The following is a 26,935-nucleotide window of genomic DNA, read 5'->3' on the forward strand; positions in this document are numbered from 1 at the left end:
ATTTCACCAGAATATCGATGATATCAAGATTTTGTTGCAGAAACACAAACTTTTCTGTTTCTGTTTACAGGAAACATACTTAAGACCCAATGAGGACCCTACCTTTAGGTATTTCACTGTTGTACGCAAAGATAGAACTGGAGGTGGTCCTACTCACGAAGGAGTAGCTATCCTAGTGGGCAGTCATATTCCTTTCCATCAGGTCCAACTTAATACTTCTCTGGAAGAAGTAGCGATTCACTTCTTTGTGGGATTTCTCATTACAGTATGTTCAATTTATTTACCTCCAAGTGCTGAGTTAAATGAAACTGATCTTGATAACCTTATCTCGCAACAGCCTGAACCCATACTTTTGATGGGTGACTTTAATGGTCACAATACTCTATGGGGTAGTGCCAACACTAACAGATGAGGTCGAATCATTGAAAGAATTCTTGATAATAATAACTTCTCCCTTTTAAATAATAAACTCAATACTTTCTTCCATATGCCTACCCGTTCATATTCTGCAATTGATCTTACAATCTGCTCCCCTTCCATTCTTCCACTGCTCACGTGGGACGTTGAAGAGAACATATATGGAAGTGATCACTTTCCTGTTCTCTGCACAATGTCTTCACAGGAACCATGTTCACCCACACCGTCTATATGAAGAATGGACCAGGCTGACTGGAACACTTTCTTTCATCTTGCAAAATTTAATGCTGATGCCATCAGTCAAATGCCTATCAATGAAAGCGATTATATATATAACAGAGTGCACTGTCCAGGCAGCAACAGCCTCCATCCCAGAAACATCATCTCAGTTTCCACTCTATCCAAAGCCTTGATGGAACCCAGAATGTCAAACAGCCAAAAAAGATCGATACAGAGCATGGGATATATTTCATAGATATGCCACCACATCAATCCTATAGCTTTCAAGTGTGCTCGAGCCAAAGCACGCTATGTGAGGCATCAGAGTCATCAACAATCATGGATCCAATTTACTACATCAATTAATCAAAGACCAGTCCAAAAATTGTATGGGATAAAATCCGGAAAATGAAAGGCAGATATAGAACACATTGTTTGTCTACCTTAGACCATAATGGAAGTGTTATTGCTGATCACAAAGCCATTGGGAGAAAATTTTGCCAGAATCTCAGCAACAGCTTCATATCCTCCTGAATTTTCAATTCTGAAGAAACAGCAGGAGAAAAAAAGGCTAAATTTTTCTAGAGTCATACAATCAGCCATTTGTTAACAAGGAACTAAAAAGAGCTCTCCTACTATCTCACCGTAGTGCAGTATGGCCTGATGACATCCATTATGAAATGATAAAACATCTACCATCATCTTCTATGGATCTCCTTCTCTTACTATACATTAGAATACTTGCAGAAGAAGAGTTTCCAAATTCTTGGCATAAGTCAATTGTCATTGCTATCCTAAAACCAGGAAAAGATTCAACACAAGTAAATAATTATCGACTCATTGCTCTGACCCGCTGTCTTTGTAAGATACTAGAGAAAATGGTTAATGCCAGACTTCTCTGGTATTTGGAAAACAACAATCTTCTCTCCAATACACAATGTGGGTTCCATAGACATTGCTCAACTTTAGACCATTTGGTTCATTTAGAAACTTGTATAAAAGATGCATTTCTGAAGCAAAGCACACCTTGTTTCAGTTTTTTTTTCCGACATGGAAAAAGCTTATGACACAGCCTGGAGATATGGCACATTAAAAGACCTCTATAACCTGGGTCTTAAAGGACATCTTCCTGTATTTATTAAAAACTTTCTTTCCAGTCGAATTTTCCAAGTCAGAGTGGGAAATACGCTATCTCGATCATATCATCAAGAACAGGGTATTCCACAAGGCTCTGTCTTTAAGTGTGACACTTTTCGCTGTTAAAATTAACTCAATCACCGAACAGCTTCCTCCCACTGTAGACAATGCTCTATATGTTGATGACTTCACGATTTACTGCCACTCCTGTAACATGAAGGTAATTGAAACACAACTTCAGCAAGCAATTGATCATGTTTCTCTGTGGGCACTTAGTAATGGATTTAGGTTTTCAACAGAAAAAAATGTCTGTGTACACTTCTGTCGAAAACACACTCTTCACTCAGATCCTGAATTAAGAAGGATGCACCATTATTCCAGTAGCTACAGAAGCCAAGTTCTTGGGACTGATCTTTGAAAGTAAACTTACATTTCTAGCACACATTCGTCAACTAAGAGAAAAGTGCAAGAGAGCGCTGAACCTTCTTCGCACTCTATCCTCTACTGAGTGGGGTGCTGATCGAGCTTCATTGCTCCATCTTTATCATGCACTTATACATTCAAAGCTGGATTATGGGTCTCAAGTCTATGGTTCTGCAACACAGAGTAACCTGCAATGGTTGGATTCCATCCATCATCAGGGTATATGGATAGCTACTAGTGCCTTTTGCACATCACCCACTCAAAGTCTTTATGTTGAAGCAAATGAACCAGCTCTATCACTTCAATGAAAACAGTTGTCTTTTAATTATGCCCTAAAGATAAAGTCTCTCCCAGATCATCCTACGTGGAATAGTATCTTTTCTCTGCATTGGGAAGCTCAATACCACACATTTCAAACTGCCATACATCCTTTTGGTATGAGTAAGAGACTATGCAAGCTCTTGGTATAAATGTTGACAACATTGCCTACACTAAACATAACAGCATCCCTCCATGGCAGGTTTGCACTCCATCCTGCAAACTCTCACTCTGTCCGCTAGAGAAATCTCATACTCCATCTGTCTACCTCCAACTGTTTAATGCTCACAGAGCAGCACACTCTGATTTCTTGCCTATCTATACTGATGGTTCAAGAACTAATACCTCTGTTGGCTGTGTTGCTGTGTTTTCTGACATTATCTCCTACCAGATCCCACCTGATTACATTAACTATACAGCAGTTACATGCTGTCCAACTTGCACTTGTTCATATAAAAGAAAACTGCTACCAAAAGTGTATAATTTATACAGACTCATTGAGCTCTTTACAGGCTATCTCCTCTCCTATGCATAATCCACATCCAGTACTTTATGAGGTGTTACACCTGTTTCACAAAATGAAAATCCTTAATTTTGATGTTCAGTTGTGCTGGATTCCCAGCCACATTGGAATTAAAGGAAATGAGGCTGCAGATGCAGCTGCTAAATCAGCTCAAACTTTCTCCACGTACTGTTTGACAGTATCATATACAGACTACAGACAGTTTATGTGACCAAAGCTAATTGCTCAATGGTAGTCATCATGGTAGGAAGCATTGACAAACAAATTATATGACATTAAACCTGAAATTAAGCATTGGCATTCTAGTCAACAAATAAAGAGAAGAGAGGAAGTTGTTCTCTAGACTCCACATAGGTCACAGTCATCTTACACATTCTTATTTACTGAGAGTTAATGACCCTCCCATGTGTGAAAAATGCAATACGCACATCTCACTATTTATCATATACTGGTAGACTGCAAGTACTTTGCACAAGAGAGGAATGAAATTTTTGCCTACCTGGTCAGACCATATTACACTCAGGCAGATGCTGACAGACTTGGACAGATTGCACGATGTTTTTAATTTTTTACAAAGAATTAATTTATACAAACACATTTGACTGTGTCAAGCTCCTCACCACAAGATGGAGATACAATGGAGAAGAACATTCCTACTATTTTTTTTTTTTTAATTAGTAGGTAAAAGTAGTGTAACTCCGTCTTTTTCAAGTTTTCTGGTAAAATGGATTTTGGAGTATTTGGATTATGGCTGTATCATATGCTTCACTGAATCACATGGTATGACAAAAATATGCACTAATCATTTACATATTTTCCACACAGTGCCACTATTATGATAGTTTTAAACTGGCAAGAAATAAGGTTGACTCTTCAAAATGCTGTTTGAACAAGTTTTCTAGCAGCTGAGATAGTGGCAAACCCATTGCCAGTTTATTTTGCTGGTATAGGTCTTACAAGATCTTAACCTTGTTGAGTTATAGAACCTCTTCTAATCTAGGTTGGCAATAAGTGCTATAACACCAATGCTCAGCAAGGAGTTCTTGGATTAATCTAATATTCTCCAGTTTTGCGATTAAGTCAGCTGAATTTTTGATGTGTGACAATACAACTTCAACCAAGTTTCAGGTTTTACTTGAATTCAGTAAGGTTATGTCAGAGAACTCTTTCCATGACTTTGGGATTGATTTGTATGTTTTCTTTAGGTATTTTGGGGGTAGTCCATATGTGAATAAGTAGGCAATAAGAGCATATTTTCTCTTTCAATTCTTCATTCTTTTACTCAATATTCCTGATAACAGCATTTGGTTTTATATGTCCTTATGGTGGTATCAGTAATCCCTTTACTTTTTTTTATAATAAACACTGGTGATCAGAATAAATGTGATATTACCTTTCATTATTATGCTTAAAAATGGAAAGTACTCTATGTCTATATTCCACCTTAGTAATATTTCTTCTGGGTGATCTGACATTTAGTAATAATGACACTGCCTTTAAATGAGCATGTTACTGTATTCTATGATAGTAGTTATGCAGCCTTTTGTAACACACCATAAAATTTACTTTTGAAATAATGTTCATGCAGTTGCATCACATATAAACTATTGTCTATTATAAGATCCGATTGCTGTTGTCTTCTTTATATATGGTCTGGTACAGCCTAAGTCTCTAAAATCACAGGATTTAATTTTAGACACTTAGGCTCTGATTATGATTAAGTACCTTTAATCATAATCACAGTGTCATGCTCTGACAATTAAGTGTAGAGTGTGACAAAATGAACCTCCAACTCCTTTAACTTTTTTTTTTTTCATAATAATGTTCTGCTTTGAATATAATGTTGTTAGTCTATTTCCATGCCTTACATGATATAAGGCCTGATCTATCCTTCTGATTGCTGAAAATTGCTAATGTGCATGGCAGAAATCTCTACATGAGTAAACAAAACCACTAAACTGCTAATATAAAGCAATAGATGTCTGTAAAGAACAGTATCCTCTTTGTCATCTTTAGCCTCTTTCCAACCAATGATATCAGCCTCCTTTCCAGTTATGTCTTTAGTCAATGTCCACCATCTCATGTCAAACCTTTGTAGATTATCCCTCCATCTTGTTCTCTGGCGATGACTTTTGACAGAATACAGAATGGAAGATTGTTGCATAAATTGGAGAATATGGGTTTGGATTATAAATTATTAGCATAAATAGGAGGATGGCTGACTGCAAAATTTATGGTAACCAGTTGTGTACCACAAAGATCAGTCCTTGGTCCACTGTTATTCAATTTGCATATTAATGACACTGGGAAAGATTTGGAAAGCAATATACAGCTATTTGCTGATGATGCAAAAATAGGCAGGGTAATCAAATGTGGCTGATATGCAGTGCTTGCAGAATGATTTGAATAGGCTGGAATTGTAGGCATGGGAAAATGGATGTCAGTAAATTAAAGTTGTGCACTTTGGCATGATTAGATATCCAATGTCATATTATACTGGTGGGATTATCCTAGAAGAAACTGATCAGGCTAGGGATCCTAGTAGATAAGAAGTTGATGTTCAGGGGCCTTGTAGCAAAGATTGTAAATACAACTGAAAAGATAATTGCAATGTTGAAACGAACTTTCACATGTAAAAATAAGGATATTATTTTGTCTCTACAAGGCCTTGATAAGACCTCACTTGGACTATGGTGCGCAAGTCTGGTCTCCTAGTTTACGTTGCGATTCTGATACAGTGGAGAGAGCGCAAAGGAAAGTGTTAAAACTGATATCATCATCATCATCATCATCAAATTCCTGCCATGTACCCTCAAGGGGTGTACAGGATATGACAGTACTACATGAAAAAATTACATCATTACTAACTTCCTATCTACAATTTTCCTCCAAATCAGTCTGTTACTTGTCAAGACTCCAACATTATCAGATCTTATATTTCTATCGTCTAAGGCGCTTTGTACCGTATCAATCCACCTATATCTTGGTCTTCCTCTGGGTCGTTTTCCTGTCACCCTGGCAGAAAACACTTGTTTTGCTAATCTTTCCTCTCCCATTCTATTTAAGTGACCATACCATCTGAGATTAGCTCTGCTAACGCATTCCGGGATGCTGACAATGTCAAGTTCTTTCCTAATATCCTCATTTTTAATATGATATTGCCATTGATGCCATCTGTTAACGCCTCTAATCTTTCTTAGGACTCTCATATCTGCGGTCTCTAGTCTTTGGTCAAGTGTTTTACTTCTGACCCAGCTCTCAGATCCATAAGTTAAAATTGGTTTGAACACTGTCTTGTATACAGCTAATTTAGTGTTCAGACTAATTTCTTTCTTATTCCATATGAATTTATTCAATTGACTTCCCACCATACCAGCTTTGCTGATTCTGTTGTCTATTTCTATATTTAGTTTACCATCTTCAGTAAAAATTGTGCCTAAGTAGCTGAAATGTTTTACTTGTTCCACAGGTTCTCCATTCACAACACAGTTGACATTTTCAATGATTCTGCCTATTTTCATTGTCTTTGTCTTTTTATTGCTGACCTTCATACCATATCTATTACAACAGCTATTCAATTTAGTCAGAGAATCTTGCAGACTTGTAGCGGATTTATTTAGAAGTATAACATCATCCGCATAAAGCAAAGAGCTGACATTAACATCTCCAATTTTGATATCAGGTTCAATACCACATTCCTTCATAATGTGATCCATATAGATAATGAATAACAGAGGGGATAATGTACATCCTTGTCTCACACCAGATTTAACATTAAACCATCTTCCTGTACTTCCTTCAATTCTAACTGCTGACTCTGATTATTGAAGACAAGTTGAGAATTTGTAGATTGCAGACACTAGCAAGCAGGAGAAAGAGGAGTGATATGATTGAGACTTACAAACTTCTAAAAGGGTCATACAGGATTTCAGTTGATGGAATTTTTCATTTTATGGAGGGTGAGGAAAGGACAAGATGGCAACCTTGGAAGCTGGGAATGAATGTTGCTAAGAAGGGATAAAGGCTAGATTCTTCTCTAAGAGTGGTGTATGATTGGAATGAACTGCCATTGGATGTTATGTGTACAAGCAGTGTGAATGAATTCAAGAATAAGTGTGATAGCTGGTGCAAGTAGTATGTGGCCTCCCTTGATGAGTCCCTGAAGGTCACTCTCTTAATAATAATAAGCACCTCTGGCAACCTATTCCATCTATTTGCATCCTTCCAAGCAAAAAATCGAGTCTTAACACCCTTGCTAACCACTTTTACAAAGTTTCCATGTGTGACCTCTCTCTCTCTCTCCCTCTTGCCATATATTGAAATAGTCTTCAATGTCAATCCTATGAGTAAATCCCGCAAATGCAATTTCTTTAACCACTATTCTTGAAGTTCAGTTTCAATAAAGCAAGCATTTATTTTCAGAATTTTAATATTTTGACATTTTATCATGGTGGAGCTACAAAACGGCAATTGAGTTCCAACATGTATATATATTATATATATAAATTTCATTTTCTTACCATGATAATATTGTTACATGGTTTATAATACAGTTACTAATAAAGAGACTGAATTGCTCTGGATATGCTGCTTTACATCAAGAAAAATGTTTTACATTATAAGGGATTTATTAAAGTTTAACTTTATATACACTACACTGAAAAAATTATCATGCTAACCACTTTTAAAAAATTCTTTATATTATCTATACTTACCAAAAAGATGGAGAAACCGATATATTAAAATCAAATGTCTCATTTTCAAGGAGATCAACATCTGTAAAATTATAATATCTGTTATGAGACAGGTGATTGATAGAAAATGCAAGTATTGAAATGATCAGTGATAAAAGGATCCAATATTCATAAAATTGATTATGTGATACATTATCACACAAAAGAATCTAGAAGCAAATTTTGCCAAAACCCCCATCCAACCAGAGCAGAATAACTTGTGCACACATCCAGGATGGACCAAAACAAATGCAATCACATGATCATGAAGTTTGTAAAATGCATCTTTGTTTTAAAATAATTGTAAAAGATGAAATGAAGATTAACATTTCAACAAAATAAGCATAATTTTAGCAAAACTATACAGCATAATTAATCTTTCAAGTTTTATGAACTATAATTAATCATATAATTATCATACTTATAATCACATAAATAAACACACTTAAAAATTTAATAAACAAGTATTAATATATATTTATTCTAATTCATTTATTACATTACGATACAGAAGTCACTAAATGGGTAAAAGATAATTTCGATGGCCTTTGAATAAGGAGCTAGTGTTTTAAATTGCATGTATGGTTCAGTTTAAGAGACCTCATGTCCAATCTCATATTATGAAAATGTTGAAATTTTTTTTATTTCTGGCCCACACATGAAATATCACAAGATCTATAGCAGATTAGTGCTGTGTGTGTATGGACAAGAGGATAAAGAAAGAAGGAATTTATTTACATTTTGTTTGAACTGCTGAAGGTTGCATTCTTTGGGGGAAAACAGAGTGGGAGAGAATGTTCTGAAGAACAGTAGATGAAATGAAAGAGGAGGCAGTGAAGTTGGTTCAGTGAGTTTCAAAATGGACTGTAAAAGGGTGCTAGTTAGCAGTGGCTCTTATTCTAATGATTCTGGAGGAAAGTGGAGTAATAGTGGCCAATTCAGCAGAGCACTGAGAAAATCATCTATAGAAGAGGCACAAGGCAGAAACTGAATATCTTTGAGAGAGAGAGAGATCATTAACTAATTGAAATGCCCTCTCCTAGATAGAATTGGGCAAGCTTAGAGAGGATTTTTGTGTACCATCCCAAATATGGGAACAATATTCCATGATTGGGCAGAATTGGAATTTATATACAGTTAAGCAGCTGTGAAGCAGTGTCTTGTGCAAAAAATACACCAAGTTTTCTGGTGGCTTCTGCAACCACTAGAAGGTTGAGACGTGTTTGTGCCAGGAAAGGTTGAAGGTATAAGTCAGTCCAAGAAGGGAAATCAGATCATGTTTAGGTATCTGGGTATTGAAGTGGGGGGGGGGGGGATTCAAGCTTCCTTGCAAGAGATCAGACAAGCCTAAGGACTAAGTTTTGGTGGCATTGAAGTCTAAGAATTGACAGTACCTCTTACCAGATTGTTTAAACAGTTCTATAGCATAAAGGATGCTCCAAGACAGATGTAGTAAATTATCTCTCAGTCATGGTCAAGTTATTGGATAAACTATTTAATGGCAAAATTCAGGAATGTGAGGATAGGAAAGTATTCTTTTCCTATCCACACATTATTGTGGGTGTGTGGGGGAGGGGGATAACATGGTGTTTTGTGAAGGACAGGTCATGCATTACTTTTTATAAGTGACAGCTAAATTAGATTAAGGGAAATGCATACAGCTGGACTTTGCAAAGGCACTTGACACGATAATACCACATGGAACTCTATTACATAAAGTAAAGCAAATGGGTGTGAGGCTGATGATGTGGATAAGAGATGGCTGATGGATAGACAAAGTTTTGGAGGAGTTGAGCCCAGGAGAAGCCATGCAACTAGTGGTTTGCCACTCGGTACATGCGCCACCACTATTTAATTTGTACATTAATGACAAGGAAATGATCTTGTTTGCCGATAATGAAAAACTGGGCAGAACAATAGTTAATAAAGATGCCGTAGAGATTTTGTCAGATGATTTAAAAAGACTGATAGTATGAGCAAAGGTTGGTTGGTTGGTATTACACCAAAGCAGCTATAGCTATGCAGACAGTATATTATATACTTAATTGTGTGTTCTGGCCAGTACACCTGTTTTACGAAATGAAAAAAACTGAGATATAAAATCATTTGTTTGTAGTTTTTTTTTTTTTTTTAAATAAAATTCTGTTTTAAATCATAACAAAATCCCACTAAAATGGAATACTGATCTGATATTTGCACAATCCACATGAATATACAATTGCTTTCATTCTTACATCCAAGCTTCTACTGATGTAGTCAATTCCAAAACTTAACAATTTTGGCATTATTCCTGTAATAAGTAGATTAGGTGAGAAGGGAAAAGTCCATACTCCTCGGGGGGGGGGGGGGTCCCTTCTTAACAGAAGTTTCACTTGGTGTCACAAAGTGGGCTGCATCTTTATTTTGCCACCAACACCAAATAAACTACCACAACTTATTGAGCAACAACCTCTGCAAGCCTAAATTCTGATCTCTAAACCATTCTTCGATGGGGCTCAGACAACCTTGTCAATTTCCATGCCTGAGAAACAGTCCTGCCTTATTTCCCACAAAATAGAGCCATATTATCACAGCTTTACCTTTGACAACATTCAAATCTCTAGGTAAGATGAGATCTCTCTCCTTGGGATTATCATGACACCAAGACTCTCTTGGCATAAATCCATTACCACCATTGCCTCCTTGGTAATCCAAATATTTGGATTCCTGATATTCTGGAATCCTAATATTTAATCTGGGGAACCCTTTAAGAGCTCCCTAAAAATACTTGACGCAATATAGAAGAGAGCAGTCAGATCATATAAATGCCCATCTCTAACCAACTAAATCCAACCACTCTCGCACATGCTTCTAGTATCTACTGCATGCATGTTCTATAAATATTTCCATGGTAAATGTTCATCAGAACTATCCTCAATTCTACTCTCTCTCTCTAACCAAATCCATTGAAACACATACTAGCTACTGCCCCACATCCCTTCATAGTCAAACTCCATACTCATAGAACAAATTTCTCTTCCTCCTCCTTCACTATCTTTGTCTTTTTATTGCTGACCTTCATACCATAATTATTACAACAGTTATTCAATTTAGCCAAAGAATCTTGCAGACTGGTAGCAGTTTTATTTAGAAGAATAACATCGTCTGCATAAAGCAAAGAGCTGACATTAACATCTCCAATTCTGATATGTTTAATACCACTTTCCTTCATAATGTGATCCATATAGATAATGAATAACAGAGGGGATAATGTACATCCTTGTCTCACACCAGATTTAACATTAAACCATCTACCTGTACTTCTTTCAATTCTGACTGCCGATTTACAACTCAAATACAGGACAAGTATTGCTTGATATAATGCCACATTGACACCAGATAACTGTAGCATATTGAATAGCTTCTCTCTTTGCACCTTGTCATATGCCTTTTCCAGATCGACAAAACTTAAATACAGATCTTTGTTATATTCCCATGCTTTCTCAACTATTTGTCGTAAAGTGAAGATCTGATCCTGACAGCCTCTACTTGGCCTGAATCCAACTTGTTCTTCACCAAGTTTTTCTTCCACAATTCTTCTCAACTGTTTCTCAAGTATACTTGAATAGAACTTGCCAGGAACGCTCAGTAGGGAAATACCTCTGTAATTCTCACATTCAGTTTTATTTCCCTTTTTATATATGGGTACTATGAGAGCTCTACTCCAATCATTTGGAATTCATCCATCTGTCCAGCTTTCTGAACTATGCAGTGCAGTCCACTGTAAGACTTCTATACTTCAGCATTTCTGGTCGAATATCATCTACTCCTGCAGCCGTTCCACATTTCAAGCCTTTGATGGCTTTTTCTACTTCAAGTATGGATATGTATTCCTGACTGTATGCCTGTTGAGTATTTTTTACCACTGTGCAATCACTGCTTCTCGTAGACAGGCTTATACGTTGGTTATGCATTTCTAAATCACTTAAGGAATTGTACAACGTAGATCCAAATATAAATTAAATTACACTTTAATAAATATTTCCGATATTTTGGCAATGTCATGTTGCCATTTTCAAAAGGAACTTACAAAAAGGCACGTGCACGCAGGCACCACAACACAGTAACTGAGAATGAAGAGATGAAGCTATTGTTCTCCTAGAAGTCCTGACGGTGCCCTCTAATGGGCTAAGTAGGTGTTCTTGGCCGTTGGGCTGAAGGTCTTCTGATGTATGCCTCCAATATTTGGAGCAGTCGCATACAACCAAATTAGTTGAGGTTTGGAGAGTTTCTTAGGGCTGAGGCTGATTCCATAAATAGTCTTTCGAATTTGTATTTGCTACGGTGTATTACTGTAGCTTACTTCCGTCGTATTCTGTGACGTGTATCCAGAGCATGGTCTGCAAGACCAGAATGGCTGTACATGTGAAACTCGATGTAGTCCTTGTGTTCAGAAATTCTGATATTCGCTGTCCAGCCTGTTTGGCCAAAGTAAGACAGTTTACAACTGCAAGGGACCTGGTATACACCAGGTAGGTCTTTGGTGGAGCGGATAACGGATGCCAATTTCTGTAAGGCCTGTAACAGGAAGTCAGGTCATGTTTTTTAAAATTTGGTAATTTTTTCCGAGGTGCCTCGGATGTAGGGAATGGTGATGGATTTAGAGTAATCTTTGTTGTAAAGGGGGAAGGGGGGCTGTGGTTTGTAGGTTTTAGTACTTTATGGATTTTTTTTTTTTTGGGGGGGGGGGGGGGTAGCCATTGGCTGAGAAAGTGTTGAGGATGTGATTTATTTCAGTGTTTAGGGCCATGTCGTTAGAACAGATTAGTTTAGCCCTGTTGAATAGTGTTTTCACTACTCCATATTGTTGTGAGAGGGGGGGGGGATTATTGGTGGGTTTTCTATAAACTGAGAAAACCAAGGTTCCATCAGCCTGGCAGATGACTAGTGTGTCTAGGAAAGGGAGGTTATTGTTTTCCTCTTTTTCCAGTGCGAACTTGATTCTGGAGTGTTGGTTGTTTAAGTGTGTTAAGAAGGAGAGGAGTGTTTCAGAGCCATGTGGCCAAATAGCAAACACATCATCAACATAGCGAAGCCATATGGTTGGTTTTTGTGGGGCAGAGGATAAGGCTTTTTCATCAAAGGTCTCCATAAAGAAATTGGCCAAAAAGTGGGGAGAGTGGTGAACCGATGGCTGTCCCCTCTATTTATTTGTAGAATTTTCCCTGCCAAACGAAATAGCCCGAGTTCATTGTGAACTGAAATAGGGCTGAGATATCGGTAGAAAATTCAGCTTGGATTAGCTCTAAAGTTTTCTTGAGTGGGACATTTATGAATAAGAAGGAGACATCAAAACTGACCATTATGTCAGTATGTTGGAGCGTAAGGTTTTCTATGCTGGCTTTGAAGTGGGCTGAGTTTTTTTATGCGTGATGGTGTGTTGCCAGTATAGTGTGTGAGCTCTTTGGCCAAATGTTTAGCTAATTTGTATGTAGGGGAATCAATGCCATCCACTATGGGATGTAATGGCAAAAATACATAAATACTTTATGTATTTTTGGGAGTCTGTAAATACGGGGGGGGGAGTATAGAGTTAAACGGCTTTAATCTGTTGGTAACTTTTACAGGAAAAGAAGTGACTTTCTTAAGGAACCTGTGAAGTTTTCTAATTTGTGAGTTGGTGGGATTGTATTCGATAGGGAGGTAAGTGGCCTGATCTAATAGAAGAGCATTAAGCTTACCTTTGTAGTCCTTTTGGTAAAGTACTACAGTTGCATTTCCCTTATCTGCTTTGGTGATAACTAATTCTTTATTATTCCTCATTTCCTGTAGAGCTTTAAATTGCTTGTTGGATATGTTGGTATATATGGGTAGCCATTGGCTGAGAAAGTGTTGAGTTTCCTAGACACACTAGTCACCCGCCAGCCTGATGGAACCTTGGTTTTCTCAGTTTATAGAAAACCCACCCATACAGGCAGATACATTCACCAACAATTTCCCCCCCCCTCACAACAACATGGAGTAGTGAAAACACTATACAACAGGGCTAAACTAATCTGTCTAACGACGACATGGCCCTAAACACTGAACTAAATCACATCCTCAACACTTTCTCAGCCAATGGCTACCCCCCCCCCCAAAAAAAATCCAAAAAATATTAAAACCTACAAACCACAACTCCCGCCCCCTCCACAATAAAGATTACTCTAAATCCATCACCATTCCCTACATCCGAGGCACCTCGGAAAAAATTACCAAAATTTTAAAAAAACATGACCTGACCTCCTGTTACAGGCCTTACAGAAAATTGGCATCCCTTATCTGCTCCACCAAAGACCAACCACTTCCCCTAGACCTACCTGGTGTATACCAGGTCCCTTGCAGTTGTAAACTGTCTTACTTTGGCCAAACAGGCTGGACAGCGAATATCAGAATTTCTGAACACAAGGACTACATCGGGTTTCACATGTACAGCCATTCTGGTTTTGCAGACCATGCTCTGGATACACGCCACAGAATACGGTGGAAGAAAGCTATAGAAATACACCGTAGCAAATACAAATTCGAAAGACTATTTATGGAATCAGCCTCAGCCCTAAGAAACTCTCCAAACCTCAACAAATTTGGTTGTATGTGACTGCCTCAAATTTTGGAGGCATACATCAGAAGACCTTCAGCCCAACGGCCAAGAACACCTACTTAGCCCATTAGAGGGCACCGTCAGGACTTCTAGGAGAACAATAGCTTCATCTCTTCATTCTCAGTTACTGTGTTGTAGTGCTTGCGTGTACGTGCTTTTTTGTAAGTTCCTTTTGAAAATGGCAACTTGATGTTGCCGAAATATCGGAAATATTTATTAAAGTATAACTTAATTTATATTCAGATCTACGTTGTAGAATTCCTTAAGTGCTAGAAATGCTATCACTGCTTGTTTCATTTAGCAATTTTTTGAAGTAATTACACTATACTTCAAGGACATCTTTTTCTCCTGTTCTCATATCACCTTTTCATCTCTAATTCGTTTTACAGCACTCTTTTGATTTCTAAGCTTCTTCAACAACCACCAGAATATCTTACCACCTTCTTGATATTTATTTTCTATGTTCTTGCCAAAGTCCTCCCATGACTTTTGTTTAGCTAGTTTTACACAATGTTTTGCTTTCTTAGATTTGTCTCTGTATTCTCTAAGAGCAAAAGCTGACTTATTTGCCAGGAACTTTTGATATGCTTTCTTCTTTTCCTTCACTGCCTCTTTAACTTCCTGTGTCCACCATGGAGTTCTGATTTTTCTATCCTTGCAGATAACCTCACCACAAGCCTCTCTGGCTGAATCAATCAGTTTTCTTCAAGGCTTGCCACTGAATCTCCAAGGTTTGGTTCCTGTTCTCAAACTCTTTAATTTTTTCTTCAATAATCTTTGTGTATAGTTCACATCTGAGAGCTGCTCAACTTTTATTCGCTTTAAAACTTTCTTACATGTTATTCTTTTCAATATGCAATTCAATTTTATCCTGCTCAAGACTAAACAGTGTTAAATTGTGAATGAAGATATTCTGTATATTATAATACTTCATTCGTATTTAACATAATCCACCATGTCATAAACAAGACGTAAATATTATTTGTTGTTAGTCTTTTACTTGTAATATATTATTCATATCAATGCTTTGAGTTTTGTTTGTTATTAATTAATTGTATAACCTTAGAATATGTAATAGTAATAAAAAGACTCCATATGACATTCAATTTATTTACTTAATTCTGTAAAATTTATTATAAGAAACTGTGTGTATATAAATTTAAATGTACCTTATGAGAACCGTGATATATATTTTTTATTATTTCTATAAGTAAAGGTAATTTTATGGAATTCTACTGATGAGATTTGATTGGCTGCTGAAGGGGAAACGGAGTTTGTTTTAGTTAGTTCATGCTGAGAGGAGAGCGTGAGCTACTGCGTATAAAGAGAAAAGCCAGCTGATATAAACTGAATGGGTTAAAACCGGATTTTGGAGGGAAAAGGAGAACGTAGTTGATTGGAAAGAAAAAGTAAAGAGAGAAGCCCCGGAGAACGGTAATGAGTGGCAGAAGGGGAGTTGATATATGCCGAAAATCGTCTAGGAAAGGACAAGGAATTAAAAGGCATTTGGAATTACTTCTATAGGAGTTCTGATACTTCAATAATTTCCTAATGGTTAGTGGAAGAATAGTGCAGAACTGAAGTCAATACATAGAAGAAAATTAGGAATCAGTAAATAACTTAAACCAAGTGCATTAAGTCTTATGTATTTCTGTGTCTATAATTCAGTTATTATACTGGAAGATTTCTTTTAAATTGTGTTGCCATAAAGTAAAAGTCAATAAGAAATCCAATTGTGCCTATGCGAATTCGATACTCAGAAGTAGTAACCTGGTAAGAGTTGTCCTTTCTATGACTTGTGAAGCAATATCAGTTAATTCCGTTAGATATATTTTGACCTTAGCTGTGGTATTATGTCAATCAATGGTCGGATGTTAATTGCACTGAAGTACTTTCCCCTCGAAGCAATAAGTGTTATGTTGTTCTATTAAGTGTTAGCAGACTGAGAAAGAATACAGTGTAGCCTGTCATAAGATTAGTTATTGTAACATTTGGAAGCTTAAACTTTTAAGAATTAATCTCAACTTGATTGACTAAGCTGTTCTCTGCCAGGTTGGCAGGAAAATGACCCAGAGGAAGACCAAGATATAGATGGATTGATACGGTACAATGTGCCTTAGACGATAGAAATATAAGATCTGATAATGATAATATTGGAGTCTTGATAAGTAACAGCCTGATTTGGAGGAAAATTGTAAGGAAATTAGTAATTATGTAAATTTTTCATATAGTACTATCCATATCCTGTACACCCCTTGAGGGTACATGTCAGGAATTTGATGATGTCAACATTAGTCACAATTCACAAACCTAACTTAGAAGTTACTAATATCTGAATATGTATTCTTGTAAATTTTAATTGGATAACTTTTTTATGTTGTACCATTCCACATTAAATGGTTTTTTTTGTTGAATTAAATTTGGTGTTTGCCTGATTTTCTTTCATTGCAGCGCTCATAAAATTAATCAGACCTTTGCGGAAGCCTTAAATACTATTAACAACCTCGGCCTGAAAATAAAGTGATAATATAAATATAGTTGATGCTTGATTCTTCTATATTATTTGGACTAATCTGAATATAGGGTGGCACAGTATAATATAAATTTCCTTATATTCAGATGAGCATCAATCAACAACTAACGAAGAAGAATGGAATTTAAAGAGGTAAAAATAAGTTTAACAAACCATCATAATTGGAACAGTCAGTTAAGTGGGACATTCCAACAATAGTGATCGCTTCCAATTTCAAATCCTCCGTACATTCTGGTGTCCTGCACCAGGGAGAAAACATCACTATCAACAATAACATAGTCAATGAGATTTTTCTTATTCCTTGCCTCTTCTCTCCATGTGAATTTATGCACATTTTTATGTTGGAACATGGTATTAGTAATAACCAGTCCATGACCCAGAACTCCAACAAATATTTGCCATTATTATTGGCTTTGCTCTTTTCTCCAAATTTTCCCAAAATATTTTTGTATGTCTGACAATCATTTCCTACTCTGCTATTTAGATCCCCAACAAGGACCAACTTTTCCTTTTTCATTGTGTCAGTTGCTTTTTCTGAAGCATCAAAAAATTCCTCCGCTTCTACCTTAGTAGAACCTTCTGTGGGACAAACAGGCACAAATAAGTCTCATTGTCCAATTCCCCATTCTGATATTTGCCCACATCACTCTACTTGAGACTGCCTGCCATTCAAGAAGATTAGCCTTGTATTTTGTGTTGAATACTATGGCTACTCCTCCTTTTCCTTAATTATCATTTCCTGAATATAACATTTTGTATTTATTGTTCAGAAAGATCTCACCAGTTTTTCTCTTTTTTGTTTCAGTCACCCTTATGTCGATCTGGTACTTATCTAATTCCTCAGCTAGCTCCATTTCTTTGCCATTCAGGCTTCTTATGTTGATAGTACCGATCTTTAACTCTGGTGAAGTTGAGTTGGGGTGTGCTTTCAGATTTGTTCCAGTAGCTGACTTTTCGCTGTTTGCCCTGGTTCCCTGGCGAAACTAACGGGGGCCTTGTTTAACCAGGCGACGCCCCAGCCGGCATAAAATTTTGTCATGTTTTACCATCATTTTCTATATTGGTTTAAGCCAATAAGAATACAATTTGGTCGGCTAAATCCCAAATTGCCAACCCATCCTCATTCATTCAGTATCCAGGTAGATACCCAACAGGGTGCACCCTGAGAAGGTGAGGAATGGACATTAGGTCAGAAGCCCTGGTCAGTTCTCTGCATTCCTTTAAAGGCTGACAGATGTAAAGGTCTCATAAGTCGAAATGTAATTATCATGAAAGATAAAATCTATTAAGAGAGTGAAGGAGGATCATTTTGGGAAAACTGTCATCTACAATCTCCACTTCAAGTTTCAAAGATCATAATTGCCAAAAATATTGCAAATGTAGACAATATCTATATACGACCAATTCATTAGTTTAAATTAAAAAGAGCTGCAGTCAAAAAACACGTTTTGATTATCTCTTCATATTAAAGATTACAAATAAAGCAACATGAATCATAAGTTCAGAGATAATATATAGTCCTTTTTTTTTTCTGGTGAAAATACTGATCAATCAAAATTTTTCATTCACAAAAGAGTTTCATGGTGATAGTAGCTTATACTAATTTGCTGACAGAAAACGGTTCATGAACGTAGCAAAGTTACTATAAGGATCAAACTGCATCCTCCCACCATAATGAAAGTGATGCACACAATGCAAAATTTTCATTTTTTAAAAAAATTGACATACAGTAATGAAGACTGCATATTAAAACTTCGGCCTGAGCAGTTACTGGAATTCTGTGCTAGGATGTCCTTGTAGGAGTCATGCTGCATTAAAGAATTAAAATCAGTTTTGTTTACTTGATATAATACAGTATATCATGTAAACAATACTAATTAAATTGAAATATATATTGATCTTTAATTGACCATGATTTATAAACATCTACCACCAACAAGTTTCGCCGACTGGGCTCTCCGGCTTCTTCACGGCTTATAATGGCAAGAGAAAAAAACTCAAAGTGGCTAGTATACAGAGAAAATGGAGTAACACTATCATATAAATTAAACATTAAAACAGAATGTATAACATTACATGCATGGAGCATTCTGTGTTAGTCACTTTTATGAGAGCACATTCTGTAGTTTTGAGCGAAATTAAATTCTGGCAGACTGAGTGATCTTATTAAGGTTTTTCCATATGTCAGCTATTATCATTCCCTGGTTTCTGTTAAGATTTTCTCCAGAAGAGGACTTCAATGGCTTGTTTGAAATTTCTACAACAGAAATCTTCTTCTAGGTAAGGCATGGAGCTGCTATCCCAATCAATGGTATGGTTAATAATCGTGAAATGATGGTTAGACCTGAGTTGTCTGTTCTGTTGTTATTAACATCACCTATATGTTCTTTTTTTTTCGGATTTCAAGACTTCTCGAAGTCTGTCCTATATAGTTTAGACCACAAGCACATGGGATATTGTATACGCCAGCGTGTTTGAAAAAAGAATTAATGTCTTTTGTATAAGATGAAATGAAGAATATAATTTCTTGGCATCTTTAATTTATAAAGCATGTGAATACCATGCTTAGGAAAATGTTGTTTACACTTGCTAACACACCAGATAAGTGGAGGAAGTTTGTGCATTTGATTTCACTAGAGACCTCTTGTATCTCTTTTTTTCATAATTATTTTTAAAAAGTGTACAAAAAAAAACAGTAATTCAAGAATATTTACACTCAATTCTGTAAATGTTATATGATATATCCTATCTCCAATAGGAAAAGGAGACTTAGTCTAACTGAATCTCCCCAAAATTTATTCTTATTCCATTGCACACAAAAATAATCTTCTCCACCTATAATTATTTTTAATATCATTCAAGTCTTCAGTCTTGTCTTCTTCAGTCAAGAAGAGCTTTTGCTTCCATTAAACCTAGATACTGTTTTTTTTATTTGAAAAATAAAAAAAACAGTATCCTCAAAATAACCTCAAAATAAACCCAAAATAATCCTAGTATGGAACTGTGGTCCATATGTCAGAAGGCAACTGAAACAGTATAATTAAACTGATTAAAGACCTGCAACCCTTCCTGACTCACTGAGCTCTAAGCTGAAGTGAATAAAGAGTGACTCGCTCACTCTTGCAGAAAGTCAATCAGCCTTCACTCCATTGCTTTCTTTAAAACCTATTAAAAATCTAAGTAGCAACCAATCATCATCATCATCAATTTTAAGTTATACTTTAGATTCACCATATTAGCTACTCAAATACTCATCCCTATCTATATGGTATTAATTAAGCTCTTTCTAGCAATATATTTTCAAAAAAAACTGACTACAGATCTTCAAAAATGTCATTTTTAAATACCAAACCTATGGATGATTTAGAGTATGATGTACTACAGGTTCTGAATCTTTTGTGGGGTGAGAATGTTATATAAAAAATGTGGTCATTAATCATTCTGCTTTTTCTCTTCTAAAAATAACCTGTTTTTTTTTTTTCAGGGTACCAGGCACACCAGCATACAGACTAATGTTGCATCAGTGGACACGGATGGGACTAGAAAGCAAACAGTTATTTTAATAAACAACATTCTAAGCACAGCTGCAAATATCATACATTTTATGTCCTTACCATAGAAACTGAAGTGTTTATTTAGAACAGCCAGAAAAGAGATGGTAAGCTTTCTTCTGACTGTTACCTTATTTAATCATTGATTATTTTTGTGGCACTCTTTTTCCATTTTTATATTTTCTTATTAGTCTCTAAAACATTTCTTTCATCATTATAATATTTATTTTGTTATATTTCTCCAAAATTTTCCCACAACATAGATTTAAATACTTTTACATATAGTTTAACTTTCCCATATATACTGGCCACTGAATTAGAAACCTTTATATAGATATATGTAAATGTCACTTATGCAGCATATATACAAAATACTTGGCCACCACATATTCTAGCCAACTATTTAAGAATGCTGCTGGTCAGTAATTCTCAACAGTGTTGATTAAAATGGGAAAAACAATGGATCTTTCAGAGTTTGATAAAGAGCTTATTGTGAGTGCTTGTCTGTCTGTCTGGAGTCACGATTTTGAAAACAGCAGAATTGACTGGTTTTTTAAAAGGTGAGATATCCCAGGTGTTTAATCAGTGGAAAATAATCCACATTACTTGTCTAAGAGGTATAACTGTGGGACAAGATCACCATCATTTGAAAAGGCTGCATGGACAAACAGAATTTCCTGTGTGCACCAACTGACCAAAGCACTTAATGAATCCTGTTCCTGATCCATATCTCACCGAACTATGCACAGGAAATTGAAGAGGATTAGTATTGGCAGTCACATGCCTATATAGAAACATGGTATTATATAAAAGTTTCTAATTCAGTGGCTGGTATGTGTAGATTCTTTACGTTTTAAAGGTCAAAGCTGTATAATGGAGGAGACCTACGTTTATCCTTTTAAGGAATGTGGAGAACCAATCAGGGCTTCTGACCAAATGTCCAATCCTCACCTTCTCATGGTGCACCCATTAGGTATCTATCCGAATATTGAACGAATGAGGATGGACTATCACTTTGAGATTTAACCAACCAAATTATAATCTTAGTGGCTTAAATCATAATGCAAAACGATGGTACAACATGACAGATTTCATGCCAGCTGGGATGTCGCCCAGTTAAACAAAGTCCCCATTGTTTTCATCAGGCAACCAGAATGAATAGTGAAAAGTCAGCTACTAGAACAAATACCAGAACATATCCCAACTCAACATCAACAGAGTTCAAGATTGAGATATGGATTTTTCTCAAGAAATGAGAAAAGAAAAGAAATCAAGCAGTAGAAAAGAAATGGAACTAGCAGAAGAATTGGATAAGTACTTGATTGACACAATAGCTGTGATTGAAACAAAGACAAAAACAGGTATGATCTTTTTAAGCAAATCAGTGAAAAGAATGAGTAGCTATAGTATTCAATTTTGTTGTTATTATTTTTTTTTTTTTTTGGAAGAGGATAAGTTGTCTAAATCTTTGCAAATTTCTTGCAGCCAAATTTATTTAAATTAAGAATACTCTATACAAGGTGTGACAATTAAATTCCTGGAATGCACATATAAGATTATACATGCTTAATTGTAAGACTGATGACTACTTTTACCTCCAAATAATTTTTTTTTTTTTTGCAGCTTTGCACTTAGATGATGCTACCACTATTCAAAACATTTCTGAACTTATGTCATGGATGCTTTTTATTACTGCCACCACATTATGCTGGATCAGAGAAAATCTGCATCCTTTTAAGGCATTCTTCAGTTTTAGGTATGGCTAAAAATTGAAGGGGCTAAGTCTGGTGAATATGGAAGACAGTCAATTTTGCAATTGATTTTTTAGCCAGAAACTAACAGACAGCTACTGCATCATGTGCAAGGTGGGAACTTTTGTGATGAATGATCCACTTGTTTGGCCAAAGTTCAGGTCTTCTTATGAACAGCTTCACATAACCTTGCAAACACTTCTAAATAATCACCCTGTCTTTCTCCTGTTTGCTACTGTCTGCAGTCTACAAATTCTCAGTCTGTCTTCATAATTAGTATCCCACAATCTTAATATTTTAACACTCTCCTTTGCACACACACACTCTCTCTCTCTCTCCATGATATCAGAATCACTATGGAAACAAGTAGACCAGACCTGCACACAATAGTGGAAATGAGGACTTATCAAGGCTTTGTATAGAGGCAAAATGATATCCTTATCTTTACATATCAAAGTTTGCTTCAGCATTGCAATTATCCTCTGAGTTGTATTTGCAATCTTTGCTACATGGCCCTTGAATTTAATCTTACTATTTACTAAAACTTCAAGATCTCTAGCCTGATCAGTTTCTTCTAACTTAAACCCACCAATATAATATGGCATTGGATATCTAATCTGGCTGAAGTGCATGACTTTACATTTAATATGATGGAACTGACAGCCATTTTCCAATGTCCACATTTCCAGCTTATTCAAATCATTCTGCAAGCATGCAGAAAAAAAATATGCAAAATCATGCTGATATTGCATATCAGCCACATTCCTGATTATTCTGCCTATCTTTGCATTATCAGCAAACAGCTGTATGTCACTTGTCAAATCCTTGTCAATGTCATTAATGTACAGATTGAATAACAGTGGACAAAGAACTGATCCTTGCAGTACACTATTACCTTAAATCTCTTGGACTCACATTTCCCATATACCACATTTTGATATCTGTTCCTTTTTTAGGAATAGCATTTCAAATAACTGTAATGAATGTCACTTTATAAAAATATACCTTATTATAATAAATTTAATTTTTGGTGGTTGATCTTTCACAAGTTGTGAAAACGTCACATTGGATAATGGTAATGATGCAGATGATCCTGACATGCTGAACCAAAGAGGTTATGATGCCATTGTATAAGGTCTTGATCAAGCCTCATATGGATTATTGTGCACAGATTTGGTCTCCGGGTGACAAATATTTGTTATAAAGTGTCTAGAGAATATTCACAAAGGTAGTCAGTGCTCACTGGAATGTGGAGTATGAGGATAGATTGAGAGAATGTAAACTACAAACCTCGTGAATAGGAGGGGGGGGGGAGATATGATTGAGGCATATAAGCTAGTCAGGGATTCTCAAGTAGACAGATTTTTCATAGAATAGGAAAGGGGTGCAGAACAAGAAGACATCGCTGGAAATTGTATAAGGAGGGTGTGAGTAGAGGAGTGAGGAGCTGGTTCTCTGTATGGAGTGGCTGGTGAGTGGAATGCATTGCCTGAGTATGTTGTGAATGTAGACACATTGAATCAGTTTAATGGATGAGCAGTGTGTGTGATAGTATGTACCTCCACAATGAGTCTTGGACTCCATGGAGGTCAGATGTTAATAATAATAATTTCTTTTATTTTAAGAATTATCATGACATCTGCGACAAAGTTATTCAAAGGACTATGTCGAATGGTGGCATTTTTTCCAAAATACAAGCGTGCCAAAAGTGTGTCATTTATTAATCAACAGGTTTGAAGCTCACTTAGTCCATATATAAAATATTATTTTGTCACTACACACTTTAAAAGGTCTGATTGAAACAAAAATGGGTATAATTCAATAAATTTTAACAGACATTCTAAATACCAAATTTCATTAAAAGAAATCCAGTTGTGTGGAATTACTATTCTTCTCTTCAGCTCATGGCAGGTTCTTCAAAGATGAATTTTTGCCATTTCATTCTGTCTGCTGTCTTTTGAAGTTCTATTATGGAGTTTAAGTGGGTGCTTTCTTTAAAAATGTTGTCACTCCATTTCTTTCTTGGTCTTCCTCTGCTGGGCTATCATTCAATTCTGCCATTTAATAATATGCTTGGTAGTCTTTCTGGGTTCATTCCTTGAAACATGTCCAAACCAGCTTAGTTGGCTCTTTTTTAGTGCTGTAATTGTTGTTTCTTTAAAGTTAAGTTCTTCTCAGACTTTTTCTTTTCTTTTGTGTGTGTGTGTGTGTGTGTGTGTGTCCAGTTTGTTCTAATGATTTTTCTTAGGCATTTCATTTCAAAAGCATTGAGTTTATACTTTTTTTCCCCTTAAGATCCAGCATTCTGAGCCATACAGTACTGTGAGGAATTATTGTTTTATATATCTGAGTTCTTTGCTTAATATTTTATTGTTCTATATTTTTTGTAGTCTGCCCATTGTTATCCATCCATTATTGATTCTTTATTTTATGGTTTCAAAATAGTCTGGATCTTTAATGATCACTGATCCTAGGTAATTGAATTGGTTTACTTGTTCTATATTATTGTTTCCTATTTTCATTTGGATTGCTTCCCTTTTTATTCCTAATACCATTAGTGTTGTTTTACTAAATTGATTTTCATATCATATTTATTACTTGTTTGATGCAGCTTGGCCAGGATATTTTCAAATTTTTCTTGGCTGTCTGTAGTGATAACTATGTCATCAGCACACTTTAACTTTTAAAGAAATATAACACATTTATATTTCTTCCATTTACAGTTATGCCTTCACACACCTGTAGTCTTTCGTCTACTACTTCTTTTAGGTACAAGTTGAATATGGTGACAATGGGCAGCCTTGCATAACTCCCTTTTTAATTGCTATTTAATCTGTTTCTATGTTTTTGTATTTCACCATTGCTTTGTTTTTGAATAGTAATTCTTGATACAATTTAATAGGTATTTGTTGAACCCTCTGTTTTCCAGAATTTGAACAAGTTTGCTTCTGTTTATTGAGTCAAAAGCTTGTTTGAGGTCAATAAAACGGCAGAAGTTTTTTAATTTTGTCTCTCATAAGATCTGCTAATCTGTTTAATGTGAATATTGTATCTATTGTGCATCTTCTATTTCTAAATTCCATTTGCTCTTCTATTCATTTGTTCTTCATAGAAATGTTTAACTCCATTTTGAAGAATCCTGATGAATATTTTATAGCAATGGCTTAGAAGGGCAATAGGTCTATAGTTAGTGCAGGATCTGACATCTCCCTTTTTGTGGATGGCTATGATCTGGCCTGTTCTCCATTCTGTTGGTAAATTTCCTTTCTTTAGTATTTTGTTGAACAGTTGCCTTAGGTAATTTATTATGCTTTCTCTCCCTTTTTCTAGAAGTTCTTTTTGAAGACTGTCTATGCCTGGTGCTTTATAATTTTTCATTTGTTTGACTGCTCTATGTATTTCTTCATTTAGTCTGTCAGAAGTTTCTACTGGGTTGAAGGAGTCTTGATCTATGTTTTCTTCAACTGTGAATGTTTCTTTAAAATAATTAGTCCATATTTCTTTTATTGTTTCACTGTTATTTGTTGTGGTTCCATCTTTTTGCAATATTGAATCTGGGTTGGATAAATATGTTCTAGTTATCTCTATTTCATAAATGGTCTTGGAGTTACGTTTTTTTGTATACTTCTTCACACATTCCTGCTTTTCTTCTAAATATTTGATTTTTGCTAATTTGCATTTTTTTGTCTATTTCGTTTTTCAAATTTTTGTATAATATTCTGTTTTCTTCATTATCTTCTTTTGAAAGGTTAGTTTTGAATATTCTTTTTATCTCCCATAAGTCCCAAATCTCTGGTGTGAGCCAATCTTTCTTTACTCTTGTCTGGTAGTCCAGTTGTTTTGTTGCCGTTTCTTTAATAATTTCTTTACCCTTTACCCAAGATTCTGAGACTGTATCTAAAGCAAGATTATTTAATTTTTCTTTCTATGTTCTCTGATAGTTAGATCTGGTCAAGCTATCATTGAGTTTTGAGATATCTATCATCTTTTGTTTTTGGCAGTTTATTCTCTTTCTTTTGAAAGAGGATACTAATTACTATTACTTCAAATAATTTTACCCAATTTTGTTAGTAAAAATGTGTAGACTGAAACCAAAACTGAACCACATGATTACCTTTTGTGTACTCTGAACTTGATTAAAAATTCCACCTAGTGAATAAGGCCTTGTATAATTTTTATATTTTACATAAAATTATATAAAAATCAAAATTATATATATTTTTTATAAAAAATACATAATTTTGATATATATATATATATATATATATATATATATATATATTTGTCTGTCTGATACAAATGAAAGAAAAAGCGAGAAATGTTTGATAAATTTTTACAATCCTTCAATGTACCAAATTTGAGAAAAATCTATCAAGCCAGAGTCAAGGAATAACTTGAATACAGACCATTGGATAAACAACTCCTTTAGCTGCTAAGCATTTCACAAAATCATCTAAAAAATTAATATTATAGATGAAATCAGAAAGCAAACTCAAGCATGATAAGTTATTCAAATAATCTATTTAACAAGTTTCAATTTGTAATCTTGTGTTATAAGACTTAGTTTCATGGTTCACTTATTAATGTGGCATGATTTCTGATGATGTGACCCAAAGAAACCTGCTTACAATAGGGCAATTAATTCTATGTGCATTGTCTAGTATGTCTGTAAAATGCAGGTCATTTTGGCTGGTTTGCCTGTTTTGTAAGA

General features: G+C 35.6%; 1 protein-coding gene across 2 annotated transcripts in view; it reads right to left on the reverse strand.

Annotated features, from left to right (window-relative positions):
• Window positions 1-26,935, reverse strand: part of LOC150110125 (uncharacterized) — a 156,927-nt gene that overhangs the window by 76,197 nt on the left and 53,795 nt on the right. For both annotated transcript variants that reach the window (XM_090391576.1, XM_090391584.1), the window contains exon 4: window positions 7,753-7,813. In XM_090391576.1, coding sequence (XP_090247702.1) covers window positions 7,753-7,813 — 61 coding nt within the window. The remainder of the gene's footprint in view (window positions 1-7,752; window positions 7,814-26,935) is intronic.

This window comes from Typopeltis vanoorti, chromosome 1, assembly GCF_054136105.1.
Source record: "Typopeltis vanoorti isolate ZY-2024b chromosome 1, IOZ_Tvanoo_1.0, whole genome shotgun sequence".
Taxonomy (NCBI): domain Eukaryota; kingdom Metazoa; phylum Arthropoda; class Arachnida; order Uropygi; family Thelyphonidae; genus Typopeltis; species Typopeltis vanoorti.